The sequence below is a fragment of the Salvelinus alpinus genome, chromosome 2 (genome assembly GCF_045679555.1).
Source record: "Salvelinus alpinus chromosome 2, SLU_Salpinus.1, whole genome shotgun sequence".
Taxonomy (NCBI): Eukaryota; Metazoa; Chordata; class Actinopteri; order Salmoniformes; family Salmonidae; genus Salvelinus; species Salvelinus alpinus.
Genome location: NC_092087.1, coordinates 77,220,711 through 77,247,988, shown reverse-complemented (window position 1 = coordinate 77,247,988; position 27,278 = coordinate 77,220,711). Strand labels below are relative to the sequence as shown.

Here is a 27,278-nt window from a genome sequence, read left to right as displayed (position 1 = left end):
TGTCCTTATACGATTTTTATTATTTTCTAATAGAGTAACAGGGAGAAAACAACTAGTTCAAATGCTGCAGTCAGTGTAGAACTAACTGGTTACAAGACAATGACCTACAACAGGGAATGCCAAGACGCCGTTAACAAAAAGAAAGAATAAAAAAATGTTACGAATGTTTCAAACCATTTTTCTGGTAACGACGTTACAACAAGTTAATAATATGTCATATCTTAAACATGGAAGATTATTCTGACAAACTGGTTATTATTTCTGTCTTTCACTTTACCTCACAGTTTGAGATTCAAAGTGACCAACCAATTTATGATGAAAAATCATCAGCACAACATCAGCACAGACCAACAGTTTCAAATAAAAAAAATAACATGCATTTGAATCTGAAAAGTTCTCAATTTTCCATTACATACAATGAGGTCAAAGGCTGCGCCAGCACTGAAATTCAACCCTCATCTCAAACATCAACATGACCACTTGAAAACGGTGTTAAAAATAAAATAAAAACAGTCCAGAAAAAAAACAAAATGAACTTGTATTTTCCCTCCTCGGCCGCTAAGACGATGATGTCGTCATAACGATGTCATAGAGGAGGGAACAGTGGTGGAGCTACTGAGCGCTAGATGATGGATGTCGTCATAACGATGTCATAGAGGAGGGAACAGTGGTGGAGCTACTGAGCGCTAGATGATGGATGTCGTCATAACGATGTCATAGAGGAGGGAACAGTGGTGGAGCTACTGAGCGCTAGATGATGGATGTCGTCATAACGATGTCATAGAGGAGGGAACAGTGGTGGAGCTACTGAGCGCTAGATGATGGATGTCGTCATAACGATGTCATAGAGGAGGGAACAGTGGTGGAGCTACTGAGCGCTAGATGATGGATGTCGTCATAACGATGTCATAGAGGAGGGAACAGTGGTGGAGCTACTGAGCGCTAGATGATGGATGTCGTCATAACGATGTCATAGAGGAGGGAACAGTGGTGGAGCTACTGAGCGCTAGACGATGGACCTGGGAGTTCTGACGCTAGAATGAGAATAGATTCCAATAATGGCTGACCATAGAGTTCTGGTTGAGTTCTGTCGGAGTGGAGAGGACTGAAGGCTCAGAGTTAGGCAGTGCACTACGGAGGTGGATGAGGAAGATGAAGAGTTGTTTATTCTTAACCATGGGTAGTGTCGTCCTCCACAAAGTCTTTCGCCTGCTCTGCCGAGATCACGTCAATGTGACTCACCTGGAAACACACACAGTGAGTCACCAATGCCTGTGTCTGAGTTCCAATGAGACAACCATCTTATGAAACATACTTTTCACGTCTCTGAAAGCCAGAGGTTATTAAACTAGTCTAAAACTAGCCAGTGAGTGAGTAACCAGTACACACGCATTCATACCGATGTGGACCAACGTATAAACTTTTAAGGAACTTCACCTTGTTTCTGAACTTGACTCCGTAGAACTTGTCGGCTGACTCCAGAAGCTCAGGTCTGAACGTAGTGGTGATAAACTGGGCATGGCCCGCCAGCTCTACAATCATATCTGGAACACACATTACACACTGGTAAGGATAAGAGATTTATAGTGATTTATAATGCTTACATTTCTTCATGCTTGTTGAAGGATTGTGGTTGCCTGACGACTCAAACTGAATTCTTCCACTGCTCTATATACTTCAGTCTGAGACTTCCATCATTTAAGCCGTTTGTGGTGACGTCAAAATGATGGGTGTTGTACAAAACAAAGTCAACAGCGATTGGATCATTTCTAACCAATCAAGAGTATCAAAGCCAATGAAGAATTTTCAAATTGCTGCTTTGCCCATGTGTGTTCTGGCTCTGGCCCAACCCATCAGTTTCTGGGACCAATCAGAATGTGTTTGTGTTCTAGAAATCGTTGGGGAGGTACTCAGATCCAAACTCATTGTGAAGAAGAAACTAACGTCCATGGGCATAGCGTTTGGCCGGAGCAAGGAGTTCGGGCAGCCAGGCAAGGGTTGTGGATGACCGAACATTGAAAATCAAAACAGAAAGGCTAGCTGTAAATTCAACAGACTTAGTAAAGTCAGAAAATGTATTTTACAGATACATTTATCATTCAGCAGACGCTCCAGAGCGACTTACAGGAGCAATAAGTGGCTTGCTCCAGGTCACATCGACCGATTTGTCTCGGGGATTTGAAACAGTGACCTTTCAGTTACTGGCCCAACGCTCTTAACTGCTAAGCTACCTGCCACCCATTGAAAATCAAGACAGAAAGGCTAGCTGTAAATTCAACACACTTATTCCATCACTTCTTATCCAAGGAAGGCAGTCTGAGTGGTTGTGTTGTATAAAATATGCTATAAAAATATAATATATTTATTTGATACGAATGGTGTTATTACCCGAGACAGCCTTTCTGTGCTGTGCGTCCAGGGCCTGGTCGATCTCATCAAACAGGTAGAAAGGAGCGGGGTCACACTTCTGGATGGCGAAGATGAGGGCCAGGGCCACCAGGGACTTCTGACCTCCAGAGAGCTGCTGCATCTCCCTCATCTCCCCCTGCTTCCCCGTGAACGACACCTGGACGGGGCAAGACCAGAGAAACAAATGTGGAATATTATTGAAAAGGATATACACATACAGTGCCTTCAAAAAGAATTCACACCCCTTGACATTTCCCACATTTTGTTGTGTTACTGCCTGAATTTAAAATGGAATCAATTGAGATGTTGTATCACTGGCCTACACACAATACACCATAATGCCAAAGTGGAATTATGTTTTAAAAATGTATAGAAAATGAAAAGCTGAAATGTCTTGAGTCAGTAAGTATTCAACCCCTTTGTTATGGCAAACCTAAACATGTTAAGGAGTAAACATTTGCTTAACAAGTAAGTTGCATGGACTCACTATGTGTGCAATAATAGTGTTTAACATAAATGACTACCTCGTCTCTGTACCCGACACATACAATTATCTGCAAGGTCCCTCAGTCGAGCAGTGAAATTCAAACACAGATTCAACCACAAATACCTCGCAAAGGGCACCCATTGGCAGATGGGTAAAAATGTATCCCTTTGAGCTTGGCTAATTTATTAATGACACTTTGGATGGTGTATCAATACACCCAGTCACTACAAAGATACAGGCGTCCTTCCTAACTCAGTTGTCAGAGAGGAAGGAAACCATGAGGCCAATGGTGACTTTAAAACAGTTACAGAGTTTAATGGCTGTGGTAAAAGAAAACTGAGGATGGATCAACAACATTGTAGTTACTCCATAATACTAACCTTATTGACAGAGTGAAAACAAGCATGTAAGAAAAAAAAGAAAAAAAACATGCATCCTGTTTGCAATAAGGCACCAAAGTAAAACTGTAAAAAATGTGGCAAAGAAATGAACTTTGTCCTGAATACAAAGCTTTATGTTTGGGGCAAATCCAACAACACAACACTGAGTACAACTCTTCATATTTTCAAGCATAGTGGTGGCTGCATCATGTAATGGGTATGCCTGTCGTCGGCAAGGACTAGGGAGTTTAGGATAAAAAGAAATGGAATGGAGCTAGAGGAACACCTGGTTCAGTCTGCTTTCCAAAAGACACAGAGACAAATTAACCATTCAGCAGGACAATAATCTAAAAACACAATCTTAGAGGAAAACCTGGTCCAGTCTGCTTTCCAAACGACAGAGACAAATTAACCTTTCAGCAGGACAATAATCTAAAAATACAAGGCCAAATATACACTGGAGTTGCTTACCAAGACTAATACAGTTTTACTTAAATTGGCTTGAAAATCTATTGCAAAACTTGAAAATGGCTGTCTAGCAATGACCAACAACAGTTGACAGAGCTTGAAGAATCTTTAAAAGAATAATGGGCAAATATTATACAATCCAGGTGTGCAAATCTCTTAAGAGACTTACCCAGAAACACTCACAGCTGTAATCACTGCCAAAGATGATTGTAACATGTATTGACTCAGGGGTGTGAATACTTATGTAAATTAGATATTTCTGTATAAAATGTTCTATAAAGTAGTTTTAAAAAATCTGAAAACATGTTTACACTGTCCTTATGGGGGTGTGAATACTTATGTAAATTAGATATTTCTGTATAAAATGTTCTATAAAGTAGTTTAAAAAAATCTGAAAACATGTTTACACTGTCCTTATGGGGCATTGTGTGTAGATGGGTGATATGCATTTAAATGTTTATCTATTTTGAATTCAGGACGTAACACAACAAAATGTGGGTATGAATACTTTCTACATACACATTGACATATCGAATTTCATGACTTTTTAACAAATTTCCATGACCAACAATTGGTGTCGTCTCTATGTACGTATAAAAAAAATCAGCCTAATGTGGTATCGACACTGGGAGACTGCTCTCTGATCCCATATAACATCTCCTGTCGTGGTGCAAGGCACTTAGGCAACTGTATAAAACACATGTGGCCAACCCTCAGTCTGGAGAGCTACAGGATGTGCAGCCCTGCTTAAACACATCAGAGACAGTTTATCAAGGTCCGGTTGAGGAGCTCATTTCTAAAATGTGGTTTGTTAGAGGGGGACTGGAATAAAAGCCTGCACACCCATTAGCTCTCCTTGAGTATGGTTGACCACCCTTGATGTATAACATTGCAACATTATAACCAAATACGTTTTTTAATGCCTTTTAAAATAATTTGCTCATTCAATATATCAAAAGATCAATTGGCTATGGTAGGCTACAAATCTTTTTATTCAGCTGAAGCAATCCCACAAATCTTTTTCAGGAAATGTACTTTTTCGAGATTAGTCATTTTATTTTAGAAGTGGTTATTTTGCAGGCAGACTAGCATCTATTGAGTTGCAATGTCCCAAACAGTGAATGTTCAAATCAACTGAAAGTATCTACAAAACAAGTTGAAGGCACATAATCCAAAAGAAACGGCTAATTAAATATTTTTCCTAAAATAACTGTTTACGATTCACAAATTATTATTTTGATTCACTGCGATTGAACAGAATCGCAACTAATACAAAGGCAAAGTGAATCGTAAGTGTTGTCAAAATCTTTTAAATTAATCATATGAATCATTCAAAAAAGTCAATAAACTTTGTATGGCCTTATTCGCCTGTGTCGGTGGAACGTTTTTTGAGTCATGCCGAAAACATTAACACATGCTAATAACAGCTAAACAGTTAACTAGAGGGTACAAGATATGTTTTGAATTGGCTACCTAGTTATTAGTCCGTTCTCTATCATATTTTATAGGCTAGGCCTACCTGGTGCTGCAATGTCCGACTGTCTCTCTCCTTGAGCAATGGCCCACTTGACTAGTCTCGCATACATGAAGGTAACAGACGATGCTCAACTACACTTAGAAATTTCAACTTGTGTATTCTACCTTCCAACATTAGGTTAAGACCCCAACTGAGTTCTTTAAAAAAAAAATGGTAAAGGGTTGCCCATCCCTGTTCTACATGAACCTGGAAATACGACAGAACCGTACCTTTTTTCAACATTAGGAAGAAAAGGTGACATGAGCAACAGCAAACTAGGATAATGTGATAGAGTCAATAATGAAACTAATCATTTCTTGCCCATGCATGGGTTTTGATTACTTTGTGTAAAATTGGGAGAAAGAAATATCTTAAAAAAGCTATTCGGAGTACATATGACATTTTCACTATCACAAATCTCTCTCGTGGTTCTTGGGTTCACTCTCAAACACACACACCGGTCCACCCACCCGCACAAACACTCTTACCCTGATGCCGACTCCGGTGAACTGGTCTACAGAGGGCACACTGCTCTGAGAGCCTGAGCCCTTCTCGCTGTCGGTGCCCCCCTCCCCCTCGTCCTGGGACTGACCACCCTCCGTGTCACCCTTTTTCATCACCAGGGTGGCCTTGCCCCCTGGAACCAGCTTCTGGAACACCTCACTGAAGTTCTTAGACACCTGAGGAGAGGAAAGATGGAATTTGTCATGATATGGTTAGTCACTTTGGAACAGAGATTATTACTGTAAAATGAAAAGAGCTTGTAAGTAAAAACTACTATTATCAATACAGCAATGTGAATGTGCTTGATTGAACTCATGCTGACAGAACTCAACAACCATGTCCTTCATTTGGGGTCTTGACTTTCATATGGTTAAATCATGAACATTTCTGTTGAAGGATAATGACTTATTCGGGGGGTTGAAGTCTCTGATTGAGACCTTGCTCAGAGGTACAGGTGTATGTGCAGAAGGCATCACTATCTATCTGTTAGAGACCATTTTGAGACTCGATTGAGGTTTTGATTCAAGGGTTGAAGCGTACCGGTCACCTAATGAAGGGGTTGGGTACTTGCCCAGTGAGGACAACGTACCTGTTTGAATGTGAGCTGGATGGCCTCGTACTTCCTGAGCTCCAGCACGTTCATGAGCTCCATGATGGACTTGTGTCCTCGCTCCAGCTCGTCCTGGCGCTTGATCAGCTTCTCCTTCTGCTCAGAGAAGTTGACAAACTGGTCCAGGGCCTTCTTGTTCACGTGGCTGTACTTCTTCAGCTCTGTGTTGCACTGCTCTAGCTTACGGAACAGCTAGAGGGAGGGGGAGGAAGAGAGAGAGAGTTAGGGTAACATTAAAAATGTCTTGTTCACGTGGCTGTACTTCTTCAGCTCTGTGTTGCACTGCTCTAGCTTACGGAACAGCTAGAGGGAGGGGGAGGAAGAGAGAGAGTTAGGGTAACATTAAAAATGTCTTGTTCACGTGGCTGTACTTCTTCAGCTCTGTGTTACACTGCTCTAGCTTACGGAACAGCTAGAGGGAGGGGGAGGAAGAGAGAGAGTTAGGGTAACATTAAAAATGTCTTGTTCACGTGGCTGTACTTCTTCAGCTCTGTGTTGCACTGCTCTAGCTTACGGAACAGCTAGAGGGAGGGGGAGGAAGAGAGAGTTAGGGTAACATTAAAAATGTCTTGTTCACGTGGCTGTACTTCTTCATCTTACAGAACAACTTGTGGGGAGGAACATTTGGATGAAGAGGCGAGGTAACGCGTTACTACGCATGCTGTATTGTAGACATACACATTTTAAGTGAAAAGCTCGATGGCAAAGTGCCAAAGATGATATTTCTAATCATCATCACTTGAGTATGAAGAGGAGTTGAAATAACCATAATCCCAACTCTGACACGTATTCCTTCAAAACACTCAAACTATTAATAATCTTCAGTTTCTATGTCAAGTCAAGAGACCTATCAAAGAGAGGCTGTATAAGAGGTAGACTATCATCCTTTGGCTTCATCCACTTCTAGAATCCACTATCTGACCTGGCCGGCTAATCAAGACTCAATGTCTTAGGGAGAAAGATTAAGGAAGCTAACCTTCATCCTCACGAAGTATGGGATATTTCTAGTCTTGTCAAGGAGACACACACTTATGAGAGATGAGCCAACAGCCCACTCGACACACACCGAGGTGCCCAGGGACGTCTGGCGGCGGGAGCCGGCTAACTAGGTGTCTGAGTCACAGTGAGGTGGCTGCTGCTGCTTTCATAAGTGTGAGAGTGGGTGGGCGGTGTCTCAGTCGTGTGTATGTGACCAGGCCCTGGCCCCTCGATCGAGGCTTGAGGAGGCTCTCTGAGATTATTGTCGTCGTGACTGTTTGGCTTTGGCTGCTAATCAAAGTCCTGAAAGTTAAAAACAGGACAGGGAGCCCAGAGAGAGAGAGTGTGTTTACCTATAGAGTGTGTGTTCAGAGTATGTGTGCAGGTTTATCCCTAGGGAGTGTGTGTGTGTACTCCTAGAGAGAGAGAGTGTGTGTGTGTGTTTATCCCGAGAGAGAAAGAATTCACCTGTTTGAGTGTGAGGGTCTGGTACTTCTCGAAGGCCTCCTGTGGTAAGGACCCCAGCTCCCTGATCTTCTTCATGCACTCCTCTTTCTTCTTCAGCAGCATGCCCTGTAGTAGGAGTAGTAACAGTACTTTATTACCACACAGCATCAGCAATGATCAGAGACGCAAGGAGCAATAACAGGTGTTCCCTGTCAGGTATTTTAAACTATTCTAATATCGGCTTATCAAATGTTTCTCATGTCTCCTACTGTCCTCTTTCAATGTAAATTGGCAAGTCTTATGTCTTATGTATTTTTAGTCATGTGTATGGACCGCAGGAAGATTAGCGGTTGTCATGGCGTCAGTCAATGGGCATCCTAATCAGGTACAGTAAGTATCCTTGGTTTGTGCGAGCCAGAACGGCTCATAGGAGCAGGAGCCCACCTCCTGTTTCTGTACACCAACTGGGCAGGATGCTAGTCTATCGCAGGGCCTTACCCCCAATCTATCCAAAATAATGGAAACACTGAACTCTAATATAGCTGGAGATTCAAAAGGCGGACCTGTCGGTTGGTCATCTTCTCCAACTCCTTGGTGTCATGGTTGATGGCGTCGTTCTGCTCCTTCTCTACGTTCTTCCAGCGGTCCATGCTCTTGGCGTGGTCCTTGACCTCAATCTCCGCCTTGTCAATCAACACGTCCAGGTCTGGGGGATGAACAGGGACAAATACCATTAAAAAAAATAAAAAATTTACGTTGGCACTTTGAAGATGTAACAATTGTACTTGAGTTGTACCTCTATTGATATTGAGGATTGTGTGTAGGTTTTCATCAATTCAGGTCAAATAACGTACTACTGTTCAAGAGAGACCAACACAATACTTCCTGTGAGCTCCATTCTTTCTATTGCTAATGTGTGTGTGTGTGTGTGTGTGTGTGTGTGTGTGTGTGTGACCTACCCTCTGAGCGTGCCAATGTATCTTTGATGCGTTTGTTGATTCCCTCCAGCTCTGAGGAGGTGGCTGTGAGCATGGTGCCTCCCTCCGTCTCTCTCAGCTCATTCAACTCCTACAGGATCACAAGGAGAAAGAAGTTAGTTAGTAACAAACACATTCACAAGCACTTCCCTGTCTCTCTCAGCTCATACATCTCCTACAGCAGTGGTATTCAAAGTCGGGAACAAAAAATAAAGAGTACAGATTATTGTATGGGACAACATACAAATGTTTTTGAGAAAGATATTTAGGAAAACTACATTTTATCGAGTATTTATTTAATGGTTTCTTTTCATTTTGATAACAGATTAAAATGTAATGAATTGAAGGTTATTTGTTGATGTAAAAATGTTAATGTTGTGTCAATATTTGGCGTGGGGTCACGAGACATTGTGAAATAAATTCTGACTGATAAAAAAAAAAAAAAAGATTAAATAAATAAATAAAGATGTAGCTATTGTGATATTCTAGAATTCTAACTGTTCTAGGTTCCCATCTAGACATTCTGGAACCGGACCGGTTCTAGTTTCTGTTTGGAAAATTCTGGAACCGTACCTCTACTGTGGAACCGGACCTGTTCTAGGTTTAGTGTTGCACATTGTGTAACACCATACCTGTTCTACTTGGTCGAGGCGTTTCCGTAGGTTCTCGTTGAGGTACGTCTCCACCCTGGTCATGATCCCCTCCAGCTTGATCCTCTCATTCAGCAGCTGCCTGTTGTCCTACACACAAAGATAACATGATGAATTACTCCTTTCATACAACAACACATCACACACAAACACAACAAACATTCATGTCCTCATCTTTCATAACAAAATACAGAACACATTTCAAACTCCCTCTGTTCGTAATAGAATAGATGAGAGAAAGAGCGTACCCCCCCCACTCCAAACAAAGGAGCCTTCATGAGAAAGAAAGAAAAATGAATTTAGAGAAGAAAAAAAAATATGAAAGGACTGCAGGCGGGGAGAGAAAGAGAGAGGAGACTGAGGGTCACAGCCCGTCTACCTACTCCTGTACAGAACATGAGTCTATTTCTATAAATCGGGGACGATTGCATAACGTTAGCAGATAGAACGGCTGAGGTGGCTACTGAGGTGGTCATTGTGAGCAGCTGGTAGTGTGTCTGTGTGGTTGGCTGTGAATGCAGTGCCCACACCACCGCAGCTAGCTAGCGCTCAACTCATCGAGGCCACTTAAAAATCGACTGTGAGTCTGAGGGTGTTTGTATCTTTTTGTATCAAAAAGGCAAAGACAAAGCTGTTAACAATCCATGTATGATATAACAACGGAAGGAACAAGACAGTGAAATGATCATAAGCCAAAATGTTCTTCTATCATTGGGGACAAATTAGAATCAAGTGAACTTTCGGTATTCATTCACTCAATGTCTGTATTCTTGATAATATCCACAAACTTTCTCAACCAGGTATTACATCATTCGGGGCAGAAGATACATACCCCGTATAGGCCTGATTACAAGAAGATACATACCCCGTATAGGCCTAATTACAAGAAGATACATACCCCGTACAGGCCTAATTACAAGAAGATACATACCCCGTATAGGCCTGATTACAAGAAGATACATACCCAGTATAGGCCTGATTACAAGAAGATACATACCCCGTACAGGCCTAATTACAAGAAGATAAATGTGCTAAATTACTTTCTATGTTCTGAACTGGCATGTAGAGCTCTGGTGGAACTCATCAATACCTTGCCAAGAAACAACATTTGATTTAGATGTGTGGTATGAAACATTGTGATATTATATATTCTGAAATAGGAAAGAAAGAATGCGAATAAAGAAGTCCAGGAAGGTTTACAAGCCGAACAAGTCTTATTGGAATGATAAGCTAAAGGATCTATGGTCAGTAATGCGCAAGGCTGAGTACTTATTTTTTACAGTGTAAAGATAGGAATACAAGAGAACATTTTAGGAACGAATTTAAGAAAAATCAGCATGCGTTTGATAAAAGACTGCACCTATTTAAACAGAGATATAAGAGAGGACAGTTATTACACCTTGAGGCAATACATCCTCAACAGTTTGAGCCAAATAAACAAGGTGTTACCAAAACGACATAAGAAAATTCCAATGGAAGTCAGGGAAGAGCGGTGAGGGCTGAACTCTGATATTACACAGGTTCTTAAGGAGTGGGAGAAGGGGTTTGCTAGTTTGTTCTCAGGGATCGAAAATGTAGCATATTTTGAGGAATCATTTTATAAAGACATATGTTCCCTGAGAACTAAAATGGAAAATAAAATGTCAGAACCCTCATATATATGTAACCCATACTTAAATGAGCAGCTGTCTGCAAAAGTTAAGAAAGTGATTGACGCTGCAAAAAATTTGAAAGTGTTTGGCCTAATGAAGTTTAAAATCCCCTAAATAGACGGTAGGCCGTCATTGTAAAAAATAATTTGTTCTTAACTGACTTGCCTAGTTAAATAAAGGTTACAAATAAATAAAAATAAAAATAATTAATTGAAGTCCTATATAATTTGCTCCAAATTTGTTTTTGGGTACAGTATACTGCCATACAAGTCTATAGTGAATCCCATTCCCAAATCTTTAAAAAAATGACCCGAGAGTGCCACTGAACTATAGAGGCATAAGTTTATTAAGTACGGTTTATAAATTATATTCATCCATCCTCAACAATAGGCTATTGACCTTTTTGGAGGATAAAAACATTCTGGTGGAAGAACAAAATGGTGTTCTAAGTCCACAGCCTGTATAGTTCATATCTTCTCGGTCTGTACAATAATCAGAAATATATTACACGAAGAGAAGCCTACTATTGCATGTTTCATTGATTTCCAGAAAGCTTTTGACTTTGTATTGCCTAGTTAAATAAAAGGTTAAATTAAATACAATTAAAAAATGGATTTTGTAAATAGGGATCTTTTAGCCTATAGTTTGTTAAAGACAGGGGTTGATGGGAAATGTTATGGTACAGATTGGTTTCCCACACCCCCGGGTGTATAACAAGGAGACGCCTTATCACCCACTTTGTTTGCTATGTTTATAAATTATTTGGCAAAATAATTTAAAACAGTTAAATATTAGAGTAAGATATGATGAAATGCTAAGTATCCTTTTATATGCTGATGATATTACTGTGATGGCAGAAACCGACCAAGACCTGCAGAACATGTTATTATGTGCAGTCAATTGGAGTAAAAGATGGAGACTCATGATCAACCAGACAAAAACACAGATAATACCCGGTTTTCTAAAGTGAGAAGTGTTTTTCAGTTTTGGTGAAGACATTCTTGAGTTTACTAGCAATTATAAATATTTGGGTATTTTTATTGATGAACATATTATCTTTCTATACGGAACATCTGCCCTGGCCGACTCAGCAAGTAGAACTCTTGGGGGATTAATAGGAAAACCAAAACACTCAAAGATATTGGTTACGCTACGTATTCCCAACTGTGTCAGACAGTGTCCTGTTCTGGACTATTCAGCAGGAGTGTGGGTTGCTAAGAGGCATTTTAAAAACTAACATGTCCATAACAGAGCAGTATGTTACTTATTAGGTATCCACAAGTTTGCATCTATACTTGCAATAACTTGGGACATGGGCTGGGAACCCTGTGAAGTGAGATGGAGGGCGTGTATGTTGAGACTTTGGAATAGAATGTTGGATATGCCAACTGCCAGAATAGCTAGTCAAGTTTTTTAATGGGATCTACCCATAGGGGGAGCCTGGGCAACTGAAATGTCCGACCTTTTTCAACAATCTGACTGTGAACATCTGTACGAAAACCAAATTAAGGGGGACATAGATACGATTAAAAAACAACAGTTGATGCAATTTGGGAAAGAAAAATGGGTGGAGATTAATTATAAACCCAAATTGAGAACCTTTTGTTTGATTAAGGGTGAATTCGTGTGAGAGAGATATATTATGTATAACCTACCTAAAAGCAAGAGCTCGCTATGTGCACAGGTCAGATCAGCGATATTGCCTCTGCGTATTGAAACAGGTCGGTATTGTGGTGAAATGGAAGAGGAAAGACTATGTAACTATTATGACCTCGAAGAAATGGAGAATTAAACTAATTTTATCCTTCATTGCCCTTTCTACCACGATATACGCTTGCTCTTATTCCAGAAAGCACACCAGATATACCCTGTCATTATGTGGCTGAGCGATGAGGAGAAACACATATTTTTTGGTCCATTGTGTCCATTTGTGGAATATTTAGATAAAGCCTGGAGTAAAAGAAAAGGGCTACCTATAATTAAATTGTAAAAATATTTACCTTCTATGTGGTAAATTGTACGTGTGTATATAGATTGTGTATAGGCTTGTCTCCCATATGAATCTTCTCTTTGTGCCAGACTGGGTTTAAATGCCTTCTGTTTAATTTTTCTGTATTTATTTATCTGTATATGCATGCATGCATGTATGATTATACTGCTCTAGGAATATAATTATTGTTTGGATAACCTTATTTACTATTATGTATTGATTGACCTTTTTTCACTCTTTATGCGATGCGCAATGCAGAGAACACCAGAAGAAGAATGATCATTGCAATACCACAGTGAATTATTATAATGTTTGTTTATGTGTCAATTAATCCATAAGGGATGGGTTGCCAATTCGTGATTTGACAAAAATAAAAATGTAATTCATTCATTCTAGATATAATCTGCGCCCCTTTTAAACGTGTTCCCTGTCTCTAGCTGTAATGTTTACATGTTGAAGCGGTCTGATTTCGACGTCAAGGTCTTAACAGTAGGTAAAACCATCCAGCTATCCAGCCATTCAAACACCACATACAACCATACATCCACACACAGAGCCCCGTTTAAACTTGTTCCCCCTGTAGTCTTTCATTAGCTGTCTCCTTACCTGCTGCAGCTGTCTGATCTCGTCGTTGAGGTCATCCACACGTCTCTGGTCCTCCAGACTGAGCTGAGAGAGCAGGTCTGTCCCCAGCTCAGCCTTCAGAGACTCCCTGGTGGACTCCATGGCATGGAGACTGGCCTCTAGAGACTGCAGTGAACGTTGCTGTGAGGAGAGAACGGAGGAGAGATAGTTAAGAGAGGAAGAGTTACAGGGTAGACTCCATGGAATGGAGACTGGCCTCTAGAGACTGGAGAGAGCGTTGCTGTGAGGAGAGATTGAACGGATTGAAATTACTTTAATCAATGCCCAAAAGATGACATTTGGTTTGCAAGCAGCAGGCACAGTTTATGCTAGTACAGTGCAGCAATATGTTAATGTGTTCAACTGGTGGACTACATGTTCAAGATAATTCAAGAAGTCTAGACGGAAGAAGACAGCAACAATCATAAAGTCAGCTATATAACTGTAGGATACCTTAGGCATGAATGTCTTCTCAGACTGCTGCATTTTCTCAAATGTAAAAAGGCGTGGTGCTTGCCATGGTAGCATGATACTGACGTTTGTAGGGTATAAAAATACACCCTTCTTATCATCCTCCTGGATGTTACGGTACTTTTCTGAATCTCAAAACAATCTGACATTTTTTTGGATCGAGGTCTGATTCAGTCAACTACGGCTACATTTTATTCATGATTCCCTTGAAAAGGGCCCGATAGAAACCAAGAGACACATTGAAGTCCAACTCAACATCACCTTCGGCATGAAAGTCTTCTCGGACTGCTGCCTCTTCTCCTTGAGCATCTTCATCTCAGACAGGATGGAGTCTCTGGAGGCCTTGAACTTCCTCTGCTGGGTCTCAATCTGCTGCATCTGGTTCATCAGCTGGTCGATCTCATTGTTGATACGTGATGCAGGGTTAAGGAACATACTTTATAAACAAATAGGACCTATATAACCTATAGATCTCATTGTTGATACATACAGGAGAGGGTTAAGGAACATACTTCATACATGATGGATATCATTGTTCAATTGGTTGGTTTGTTTTTGGGATTTATAACACACTTTTGGAGAGGCTCAAAGCATATAACATTGTATTGGTTAAACTCAAATCATCCAAAACTAGAGCTTTCGTTTTCCATACAATTGAAGTGGCCATCAGCAATTTAAACAACAAAAAATTGGACTCCCTGCCCGTTTTGGTTAAAAGCTGAGGGACGGGGCTGGAGAAATGTAACCGCTCTCAAATTCACCGTCCATGATATCAAAATTATAGTTTTAACCATGTTTTGAGTCTATATAGTTTACATTTACTTTGTTTACAAACATTGGCGTAAAACAAGCGTATATATTTTGGGGTATGATGGGGTATGACAGCTGAACTAAGCTCATCAGGCATTTCTAAATTTGATTCTTCAAGAATCAAATGGGTCCATATCATAATTAAGTCAAAAAATGATGTAGCAACTACAGATTGTTTTATTTTAAATCAGTCTTTAAAGGGGCAGACAGGCATCTCCCTAATGGCAAGCTTAGCTAAGGGCCAGAGGTGGTGTAGATTAAAAAAATATATATTTTAAAAAAAAACATGCTTTTAAAATCATTGATTGAACCTCTGACTCATTGCTGGGGGCTTACAGGAGTGATGCCATGTCAACAATCAACTCAAGCACGCACACGCACTGGTGCTGCCTGCTACCAGTGACTCACAGAGAAAGAGGTCTGAGGGCTCCTGCTCTCCCTCTCACACTCTAGCTAATCCTCTTTGGCTCTCCATCACACACACTCATATTATACATGTAATCCTCCAACATCCACCTACACACACCTCCTCCCTCCTGCTGCTGGGTTCAAGACATAACCTGGCTGCATGAAATCCCCTCCAACCAGCCAATCACACACAACCTCCTGAGAACCAGGGAGAGGAAAACATGACACACTCCATTACCTGCTTAATCCCCATGTTTTACAACTAAATGACATGAAACACCACACACACTATCCCATCCATTTCAATACGAAACCTGCTCATCTCTTACACATTAAATCTCCTCCAACTTAGCGCAAGAGAGACGACAACACACCATCACCTACTGAGCCCCTGTATTTAGGACTAAAATGGCATATTAGTATCTCTGGTGTCTGACTCACTTCAGGTCCACTGTAGGGTAGGGAGTTGAGATAGTGTACATCAAGCTAGACTGAGACAGGACCATGGTAAATGCGTCAAATCCACACATGCCTGTATTCCTGACTAATCAGAAACAAAAACAGTGCCTATAAAACCCTCGATGCGGAAAACACGGACAGAATCATGGAATCCAGACATTAAAACGGAATTCAACAATATTCAAAAAACGCATTGAACTTAGTAGGGAATTAACTAAATGTATTGAATATTAATTTGCCGAAGTTTATCATAATAAATTAACAGAATGCATCAGTTATTCGTATTTCCTGCCACCTTGTGTAGCCGTTAGCGATGATGCTAATGAAAAGTATTCTGTTAGATGGAAAGGCTTTCCCAAAAACCTTTTCATTTAAATGATAACTACAAAATAGCCTATGCTTACCTGGCAGAATGATATGGTTATTTGCATCAGTATTTGTCTTGCAATCTCTACCATCACGTGCGCTACAAAAACACAAATGAACTCTACTTACATGTACATACTACCTCAACTAACCAGTGCCCCCGCACACTGACTCTGTACCGGCACCCCCCTGTATATATTGTTATTTTACTGCTGCTCTTTAATTACTTGTTACTTTTATCTCTTATTCTCATCCGTATTTTTTTGAAACTGCACGGTTGGTTAGGGGCTCATAAGCATTTCACTGTAAGGTCTACTACACCTGTTGTATTCGGTGCATGTGACTAATAAAATTTGATTTGATTTAAACAACAGCCAAGTGCTTGGTGTGCACTAGAATGAAAAGGGTAACTACACCCAAAAATACACATTTCCAATTAAGTTGTCCCCCCCCCCCCTTTTTTTTTTTTAAAAGTGTGATTTTGATAAAGAAAACCTGAAGAAACAGGGGAAAACAGAAACATGGAAAAACAAAATGGAGAAAACGGAATTTTGGGGGAAACAAAACGGAAATCAGACAAAAACAATCTAATTTTATAGGGCCCTACAATTTGGGTCTTTAATTTAGAGGACTAGGGGAGGATCTGTGTGAATGAATGAACCAACAAACTAACAATGGAGTTAAAAGATATGTTCGATGTTCCTGCGGAGGTTCTCGTTGAGTTTGGCCTCCAGCTCTCCCAGCTCCTCCTCAGCCTTCCTCATGTCCTTCTGCAGCTCCAGACGTGACTTCCTGGTGTCATAGTAACCCCCTGTCAGCGCCCCGCGGTGGGACACCTGGTCACCTGAGAGACACAGTAACAAAACAATTACAAAAAATATATAAAAATAACAAATTAAATTACAATTAAAATAACTAAACTGTCCCACACCACACTAACTGGTATGGTACTGTGCTGGTCACCTACCCAGCAGAAAAACACCCGTGATCACAAACACAACAACAAAAACCGAAACACTTCAAAATCTACACCAAGAAACCTCTAGTTACTTGAACATAGACTGTAAAAGGCAGACAAGAATTGGTGTCATTTACATTAATTGTCATCTTGATCACGTAAGTCGATACCTACCCTCCAGAGTTATACAGTCCATGGTGAATGCCCTGGCCAGCTGGGTGGACACCTCCATGCTACGACAGATCAGGGTCTTTCCAAACACGTGCTTGAAGGCCTTGTCAAACTGCTGGCTGTAGCGCAGCTTGCTGATCATGGGGATGGCATCCTAAAGGAGAGAGAGAGGAAATATAGGTCAGTTTAACGCTCTTTGACGACCCTAAGTCATAGCAGGCCTGGGTCAAATACATAGTACAGTATTTGAGGTATGTTTGATTTTTTTGCTTGGTTACACTTTTAGGACGATTCCATTCAAGAATATTCCCTTACGTTGGTCTCAGGGTAGGCGGTGTCCCTGACGTCCAGCTTGCTGAGGGGCAGGAAGGTGACCTCTCCAGGCAGGTTCATCTTGTTAAACTCCGTCAGAATCTTGGTGCTCACCTCGTCTGTCTCCACTATGTGGTAGAACAACCTAGTCGGAAGGGGGACATGAAGGAGTATGAGCCGATAAGTTTGAGTAACAGTTACTTTTACATTGAGGAAACAAGCTTCTCTCTGGCTTTCTCAATGGTCTTTCCACGATTCGCCGTGTCCCCTCTCCCCGTCTCCTTCTCAAAACACACCGGAGGTCAGAGAGGAAGAAACTCAGATCTTCTCCTCCAATGTGTTCTCCAATCCAGGAGAAAAGAAACGACATAAGGAATAGAAAAAAAATACTATTGAAAAAGAGCCCGTCACTCACCTGGTTCCCGCGGTGACCTCCACACAGGTGTAGAAGGCGGGCTCACACTCAAAGTTGTTCATGACGATGCCATGGTAACCGTTGATGACGTGCTGGTTGATCCCCTTTCTGCGGAAATGCTCCAGCACCTTGTTGATGCTGTCAATACCGTTCAGAATGGCCTAGTGGGGACAAAAACAGCTAGATTTACCTTAACATTTCAACACTTTTTAAATGCATATTTATCTGTGGCGTCATACAAGTGTCTTCCTTAGGGATGGGCATTTAAAAAGATTTCAAATAATATCCAGAATTTTTTTCAGATATTTGGACAGTCAAAATAGATGCGATTTAAAGAAAGCACTTGTTTTGATCCCCACGTCCTTGTCTACAACTCAATTCATATTAAAACAGCCTACCCGTTGGTTGCTCATTGTAGCCTAATCCTCATTTAGCCAATTTAATTCCGTAATTCTAAATCCATTTAGCATGGATTAGAAATGTCCCACTTCACTTGCTACACATGGAGCCCTTGATGGTAGTGAAGCTTTGATTGACCCACAATAAGGCACATGCGTGTAAAGTGTGTAGGCTACCGACACCTCTTTTGTTTGTTTGTTATGGGGCCCAGTCATAAAAACGGCCAAACTGTTGTTTTATTAAAACGTCATGGTCTATCTTTGTATGTACTCTCGGAAGTCGTTGAAAACTAACGTCCGTTTGGATATTTATAATAATAATGCCCATCTCTAGTCTACGTAGGTGAAAATAGTGATTTTCCACATTCTGTAGTCCAAAAGATAAGTACTCTCTCTGTGACGTCCCGGGTATAAGTCAGCTTCGACCGGACCACTCAAGCTAAGTAAAGACGGCAATCACCAAGGTAACCATCTGGAATTTTGATAGAACGTCATTTTGAGGAGATTTGATTGAAGAAAGGACTGATTAGAGTGTAACTGAAAAAGTAATAAGCAGCTGAGTCAGACATACACTGTAGATCTCTAGGAGAGTGGGGAGAAAGGGGTGGGCTGATTCTTTGTTAGACTCTCTTTACCTCTACGCAATTTCTTTCCCTAATAATTGGTTGAGTCACAAAATCACTACCTCTCTTTCTTTCCCCAATAATGGAGTCACAAAGTGAGTCTTCAGTGTTCAGGTGGGATTGCTTTCATCAGTGACTCATTGTTGCTAAAGCCGAGCCATCGGTTGAGTAGGTAGTGTGACGGCGTGTGTGTGCAGCCTTTATTTCATGGTGTGGACTTAGTAATTCATCCGTAACACCAGGCCCATGACATGACCGGTAGTAAACAGGAAACGTGTGGAAATGTGTGTCCGTGTGAAGGTGTGTGTATTCTTTCTCCTTGGCCGTGGGGCAGGGAGTATATAAATGGATGGGTGTGTGTAAAGGTGTGACCTTTGTAATCTATGATTGCCTCAGAAGATTTACCACATGGCTAGTATGATTACATGTAAAGAGGAAGGTGTGTGTCCTTTCTAATCTGGCATTGATTCATAGATAAATGGAACTTCCACACATGGTTTAGCATAAGGCTAGTAGGATGATATGGATTACATAGACATTCATGTAGAGGTGAAAGTGGGTCTTCTATAATTAATATGACTCATAGGTCAATCTAACGCCATAGGGGGAGGAGGTTATTTTGACCTTGCCGGTGGCAGTATGATGATATGCATGATATGACGATGCATACTAAGGTGCGAGTGTGTGTGTGTTTCGTTGAGTAGGAAGTCACACTGACCTTGCCGGTGGCTGCTCTAAGGAGCTGTTGTTTCTTCTCCAGCTCCTCTCGTTTGGCTGCCAGGGCCTGCTGCTCAGCGTTCTCCTCCCGCCACAGATAGCTGGTGGAGGCGCACAGACAAGCACACTGCTAGTTTAATGCATTAACTTGTCATTCAGTCCAAAAGACATTGTACCAAATTATGCAGCCAGGGCAAATATTGTAGATGATAATTTTGTTGAATCATTTCCAGGAAAATGCCTTCATTTTTAGAGCAGCTCTATTGTAAACTTTAATGGCCCATATGTCATATTCTATTCATCGTCTCTGTTCTTCTCCCTCCTCACACAACTCAGTATCTCAAGGCCCTTCTCTACAGCACACAGTGCAAAGCTCCAGGCAGCATCCAACATCCATCTCACAGTGTTATAAATACCTCTCCATTGTTAAGGAGAGGAGAGGAGAAAGGCATGCTGACATTCACAGCAGAGCAGACCATAGTCTGATAAGGAAATAAAGGTTGCCAGGCGGAAGATGAATGTAAGTCTTAAGGGGAACAACCATCCAACCTTTAACACAGTGGACGTCGAGTCATGGCTAATAGGCCTTCGTCTTGTATTCCAGACAAAGTAAATACATATTTTCTAAGTAGATATATATTTAAAGTGCAAACCATGACTCAATGAGCAGAGTAAAAAATAAAAGAGCAAAGAAAGTTACGATTTACAAGTTAGAATCAATATATAAAAGCGCAAATGATGACTCAACGAACATTGACCAAAAAGCAGTAAAGAAGAAAGAAAAGCGAGAAGACGAAGTAAAGATTTACAGGTTCAAATCAATATCTTTGCCTAGCAGTGCAATGACTCAACCCAAGAAACAAGATGGAGCAAAACAAATGATTAAGATATGGATCATGATCTTACTTTCTCTCGCTCTGCAGCTCGTCCTTCTTATTCTTGACTTCGTAGTATTTCTTGTCCAGCTCTTCCACCCTGGTCTTCACCTCATTCAGGTCCTGGTCCAGTTTCTACAGAGGAAAACAGACCAGTCAGATAGAAACTTGATCCCAAGAATTATAGAACAGAGTGAAATCTAGAACAGAATCGAACATTCTATTTAAACAAAATCATTCTTATAAGGCATTATAATCAACCATAATAGTTCCAATTGAACTATAGCATAATGAGTCATGAGTTAGGCTCCATACACTATACTGTTCCAGGTTCTTCTCCTTGTTGGTCTCAGTGTCCTCCAGGTCTTTATGGATGGCAGCAATCTGCCTCTTCTTGTCGTTGATGGCCTGGTCCAGGGACTTGAGTTCCTTCTTGATCCACTTGTCCCTCTCCTCTTTAGAAGTAAACTGGCTGCCACGGCCCTGCTTGGCGTACAGGTCTGTTCTCTCCTGGGTGGCCTGGGCCAGTCTGGGTGGAGCGAGGGAATGACAGGAGGTGTTAAAAGGTACATAGGGAAGTTCAGGGAAAAAATTCTGAAGGGGGGGCTTATTCCTTATTTAGTGGCCTACTAATAAGGTGCCGTGTTGGACACACTCCAGTCTTTCACCAATGAGGATTACGAGAGAACCAACTTCATTCACTTTCTAGTGGCTCAACATCAGGTGTAACTAACATTACATGGGGGGAAAATGAGTAAATATCCTTTTACTAATACATTAAAAAGTTGTTGCCTATTAAACGATTAATTCATTGTTGAGCCTTGAGCAGTGTAGGGGTTTCCTACAGACCTGGCGATGCCCCTCTCCTCCCTCTCCTTCACAGTGTTGAACTTGGGCTCAGTCTCCTGCAGCTCCTTCTGCTTCTCCTCTATCTTCTCTAGCAGCTTCTGCCGCTCCTTCAGCAGACGTTTCTGGAGGAGGAATTCATTATTATTAAATAGAAACAAATGGTGACAACGGGTTACACTCAGAGGCATTTGAGGATACTCATATGTGTGTGGGGTCATCACTGAAATAAGTTCAAACGCCAGCAGATAATCTTTTCTCTACACACGTGATAACTCTAGATATGTCAACCATAAGGGAAAGGGGATACCTAGTCAGTTGCACAAAAATGCATTCAACTGAAATGCGTCTTCTGCATTTAACCCAACCCCTCTGAAGAAGAGAGGTGCCGGGAGCTGCCTTCATCGATGTCGTCGCCGCCCGGGGAGCTTCCTAAAGTCTGCTTTGATCCATATCACTCAGATAGGATCATGTGACTCACAGCAGTCAGAAAGGCAAATGACGCAGGTACACCCACCCGCTTTCTCCCTACTTCCCTCTTCCTGCCCCCCTCCATCCATCCCAACAAAACAAAGCTAACAAGAAAGCTGTTGCAACATTCTCCCGGCCAGGTGGGCCTAATCCAACCTCGCTGAGATGCTGCTGTCTAATCTGCAACACACACAGGGATTGGGGCCAGATCTCTTCCCTTGGGCCACTGCCCAGAATGAAGGGATGCAGAGAGAGAGAAAGAGAGGTTAAGACTAGCAGTAGGGGGAGAGGGATGGAGGTGTGTGGTGAATCAGTGACGCAGATGGAGAGGCTTCTGTCCTTACCCTCTGAGAAAAGAAGAGGGGGGGGGGGATGGAGAAGAGGTAGGGGGTGTTGGAGGTGTGGGGGGGATTATCACTGACGCAGATGGAGAGGCTCCTGTTCGAGGATGGAGAGGTAGGTACGTAGTAGGTAAGGATGGCGGGTCTCACACACACATCTAAACCCACACACAGTGACGCAGATGAGGAGGTTTCTGACCGCCCCGTTTCTTCAGTTCACTGTTGCCAACTACACACACACCACTCTCTATCTCAGACACGCACACACTCATCCCCCCATCCACTGTGCTCCCCTACCTTCTGTTCGCTGTTGCCGGCCAGCTCCTCCTGCAGGTCTTTGGATTTGAGCTCCAGCTTGGTCCTCTGTTTAATCTGCTCCTGTCTCTCTGAGCTCAGCTGCTCCTTCTCCTCCTTCATGGCACTGATCTTAGACTTCTTCTCACGCACCACACGCTCCGTCTCCTACAGTGGGAGGAAGAGGAGAGGAGGTAATGAGAGGAATAACACATAGACTAGATGGACACTGACTGTAGAGAAAATAGAAAAAAAGCTGGTCAGGTTTGCATACACAAGAGCCCTAAGATAGAAACCTTTTTTTGTTTTACCCCCTTTTTCTCTTAAATTTCGTGATTTCCAATTGCGATCCAATTACAATATTGTCTCGTCGCTGCAACTCCCCAACGGGCTCGGGAGAGGCGAAGGTCAACTCATGCGCCCCCTAGAAACATGACCCGCCAAACCGCGCTTCTTAACACCAGCCCGCTTAACCCGGAAGCCAGTTGCACCAATGTGTTGGAGGAAACACCATTCAACTGATGACCAAAATCAGGCTGCAGGCGCCCGCCACAAGAAGTCGCTAGAGCGCGATGAGCCCCCCCCCGGCCAAACCCCCCCCGGCCAAACCCTCCCCTAACCCAAACCCCCCCCTAGTCCTTTTCATCACAGTTACAGGAACTGTGGTGGATGGATGCGTAACCAGGCCAGCTCAGTACAGCTTGGTTCAGTAGTGTGAAAAGCTGATCAGATCCATTTACACTCCAAGCCATTCTGTGCAAATACTGTATGCAGAATCACTTACCTCTACTTTGTCTCTGGCATCCTGCTGGGCATCTCTCAGATGTCTGGACTTGTCTCCACAGGTCTCTCTCTTAGAGGACAACTGAAAGAGGAAACAGAATTTAAAGAACAGTTAACTATGCAATCAAAAATATCAAAATGCCATTTAAAAAAGGAAGAATTTGAAAGGCCAGACCACAAAAGCAAACCCTTACCAACTGAAAGTTACTTTTTGTTAGACATCCTGTGCCCATGATGAATACAATTTGATTTGACAGATATATTTTTCTCGACCCAAACGCCACAAACACATTTTGTTGATTTTTTTTATTCTTATTACCTCGTCCAGCTTGGCGCGTGTCTCGTTGAGCTCCTGGTTATAGATAGTGTACTCCAGAGCCCTCCTCATCTTGTCCCACTTCTGGTACTGAGCCAGCTCCTCCTTCTCATCCTCCAGGGTCTGGAGACGCTCCTCAATGTACTTCAGCAGCTCATTGATCTTCTCTCGCTTACCCTCTGGGGGAAACACAAAAACAGTGCACCAGTATGTTATTTAGGTCTACAGTTATATCTACAGTTGTGGTGGCCCAACCAAGGGCCATTTGTAATAGGAAAGGGAGATGCTTATTCTGGGAACTAAATTATATAGCTTTTCCTTGGAAAATAATTTGGAAATTGAAAGAGCCGCATTTATTTTGAAAGTTTGTGCCAAAGCCCATCTTAGGTAGTGAGTCAGAATACCTCTGCTTAGATCTGGTGACTGAATGCATGTGAACAGAGTCTTAGATGGTGTCATCGTAGACATATAGAGAGACGTTGGTCCTTCTACTGTACCTGTTTCCTTCATGAGGGAGATGGACTCCTCCTTGCGCTCGTCGTACACCCTGGTTCCTGCCACCTCACGCAGCAGCTTCAGACGCTGGGAATCAGGGGCTGTAGCCATCTGGTTAATCTGGATACATGATAAAGAGAAGAAACACACATGAACGATACCCATGTATAACTTACGTATAAAGTGATCTGGATACAGGATAAAGAGAGGAAACATATGAAACATCATATGTATAGTTATATGGTTGATCTGGATACATGTTGAATCAAATTTTATTTGTCACATGCGCCGAATACAACAGGCCTTAGACCTTACAGTGAAATGCTTACTTACAAGGCCTTAACCAACAATGCAGTTAAGAAAAATACCTAAAAAAAATAAGAAATAAAAGTAACAAATAATTAAAGAGCAGCAGTAAAATAACAATAGCGAGGCTATATACAGGGAGTACCGGTACAGCAATCAATGTGCGAGGTAACCGGTTAGTCGAGGTAATATGTACATGTAGGTAGAGTTAATAACAGAGTAGCAGCAGCATAAAGATGAGGGGGCGCAAATAGTCTGGGTAGCCATTTGAGAGACGAAACATATTAAAGGTATCCTTTGTATAAATTTATGTAGAAAGTTATATGGTTGTTCTAGACACAGATTACAGACAAGGAAAAACATGTTATCTAAGATATCACTGTATGAGACGTTGGGTTGTATGAACAGATATATAGTCAGCACAGTGGTGCAAAGAAACATGTTTGCATCAAATAACCAATGAATGTTGCACAACGGAGCCTGTTTAGAGCATATGTTCATAGTGCCGTCTTACCTTCCCCTGCTTGACGATGTAGTAGGGGTTACTACGGGAGAAACCAGCACTCTCCAAGAGGTTCATCACGTCATTTTTACTGCAAAAAAATCAACATACATGACTGCTGATTACATGATGATTTCATATTCAAACAGAGAGGCAATTTTCGATCTTTGCTCAGTCACAACAGGCGTGTAGTCAACAGACACTTACGTCACCATCTTCTTGTCTAAGAAGTACTGGTCCTTCTTGGCGCCGATGACACGGCGGAGGGACACCTCCTCTTTGTCGATCTGGAGGGAGAGTGAATTTATTGACAAACGAACGGAGAGATATCAAACTAAACACGACTGACTAAATAGTCAAAAAGGTGACAATAATTTTTGGTGAGAATCTTACCGGCAACCTGTTGTCAGAATTGTCAAATATAATCTCCACAAAAGCTGAGATGACACGAGGACCAGTTCCCTCCTGCAGTGACAGGGAATAACATTGTTATAACAGTGTTATGGGGTTAACAACAGACTGAGGATTATATAATATCCATTACTGTTAGTATAACTTCCACTACTTACATGGAGCAAGGCCAGGCGCTGTTCGGGGCGAAGATGGCTGAACTCATCGCTGAGCACAAACTGAATGGCTGAAAGAAAACAAACATTTGTTTTTGTTATATACAGCAAATAAATGCATCCCCATGTTTTATATTCTTCTAATTTCATATGGTAGAAAACATCAGAAGAGGACAGGGGAGAGCGCGCACCTACCGTAGAAAAAGTTACTTTTCCCAGATCCATTTCTTCCCACTGTGAGAAAACAACATACAGGGGGGGGGGAATGTCAGTCAATCAATCAATGGATGGACAGGCAGCAGCCCATTGTTTCCTCTACCTACATCGTGAGGTGTTGTTGATGACTAAAGATAGCTAGAGGTTTTGGGAGAGAGTAAACTTTACAGAATCTCACCGATGACATTGGACTTTGGACTGAAAGGATCCACCACAGTCTGGTCTCTGTAACTTCGGAACCCCTGGATGATGACCTGAGAGGACAAAAAGGGAAGTGCAACTGCTATCACAAATCTGAAATTATCCAAGCTTGCTGGTTACAGCACCATTGCATTGAATAAACGATTCAGACATCCATTAATAGTTTATTTTCACAGGATGTTGAAATTAGCTGCCAACAATTGCTAGCCAGCTAGCTTGTTAGCTATGTCAATAGGCAAACTAATGTTATGCAAGCTGGATGGGGCAGTATCTTCCGAGCTAGCTTAGCTAATAACAAACAACGTTATCTTAATAGGTAGCTAATGTGACTACTTTATGAATGGCTTGTCTTGATAGCTAACTGGCAAAATAGTTAGCTGCCCTAACTAGTTATGTTAGCTGGATTGAAGAAAGTTACCACATATTGCTAGCTACTATAACGTTAGCTAGCGACTAGCATCACTACTACTAGTACCTGAGCTAACTAGCCTACTGACAGACATGGTCCAGAATTGTTTGCAATCCGGCACATGACAATTTTTGTAGATTACTTTTTTAAGTGCAGTATTGTAGACTATATCCAGCTAGCTAGCTACATGTAAATGTTTATTTATTTACAGTACTTCTTAGCTAAAGCTAGCTATCTGGCTAGGCCGCAAGCATCATTTTCAGAGAGCGGGTCGACGACATGGAGCTCGCGCCGCTAGTTTACCTGTTTGATGTACATGGTCGCCTAATCAGGAACTTTCCTCAGAAAGCGAAACAAACAACTTAAATAAATATCCCTTCTCCTTCAATAAAGGGAAGGTGGGCCTTTAAAGTGATTATTGTGAATATTTGTTCAAAATGCATGTATCCAAGTTTGTTGAAATATCCTGGCGAAAGAGAAACAACAAGGAAAATGGCGTCACGAGCGGGATGAAATGGAACAGTCAATAATGAGAAAAGAGGGGGAGCATAGATATTTAGATGAATGAATATTAGATACAATCGAAATATAAAATGTTACTAGTTTACCCGTTAAAATATCGATCTACAAAGGATATGTATAAATGTGAACTTGATTCATACAAATACATACAACATATTTATTATTAGTATTCTGTTTTATCACATCCCCATTATTTGTACTTGGTATGGTCCTCATGCGTGCGATTGTTGGGCGCCAAAGAGCTGACTGAGAAAGTATATTTTGGTACAGTATTTAAAACTGAAATACTGTATTTTGAAAAACTGTATTTTTTTCGCCTAACGAAGGACTGAGGG

At 41.6% G+C, this 27,278-nt stretch overlaps 1 protein-coding gene across 2 annotated transcripts; it reads right to left on the bottom strand.

The window, feature by feature from the left end:
* On the bottom strand, window positions 1–26,930 carry smc3 (structural maintenance of chromosomes 3). 2 transcript variants are annotated; one of them, XM_071389309.1, is made up of 30 exons: window positions 26,725–26,928; window positions 25,990–26,065; window positions 25,791–25,829; window positions 25,599–25,666; window positions 25,423–25,494; window positions 25,237–25,316; window positions 25,042–25,120; window positions 24,224–24,341; window positions 23,730–23,905; window positions 23,412–23,492; window positions 22,631–22,795; window positions 21,525–21,646; window positions 20,991–21,204; window positions 20,707–20,810; window positions 19,802–19,901; window positions 18,063–18,223; window positions 17,651–17,792; window positions 17,339–17,489; window positions 16,900–17,050; window positions 14,425–14,578; window positions 13,675–13,833; window positions 9,409–9,516; window positions 8,759–8,867; window positions 8,363–8,505; window positions 7,821–7,925; window positions 6,354–6,566; window positions 5,749–5,940; window positions 2,389–2,566; window positions 1,438–1,544; window positions 1–1,242 (listed from the first exon to the last, which is right to left on the bottom strand). In XM_071389309.1, exons 1-30 carry the CDS (start codon window positions 26,737–26,739, stop codon window positions 1,171–1,173), a joined length of 3,654 nt encoding a protein of 1,217 aa, XP_071245410.1. In that variant the 5' UTR covers window positions 26,740–26,928; the 3' UTR covers window positions 1–1,170. The 2 variants fall into 2 exon arrangements, with proteins under 2 accessions (XP_071245410.1, XP_071245411.1); XM_071389310.1 differs by lacking the exons at window positions 1–1,242; window positions 1,438–1,544; window positions 2,389–2,566; window positions 5,749–5,940; window positions 6,354–6,566 and adding an exon at window positions 6,800–6,895 and having other exon boundaries at window positions 26,725–26,930.
* Between the last annotated feature and the right edge of the window lie 348 nt (window positions 26,931–27,278).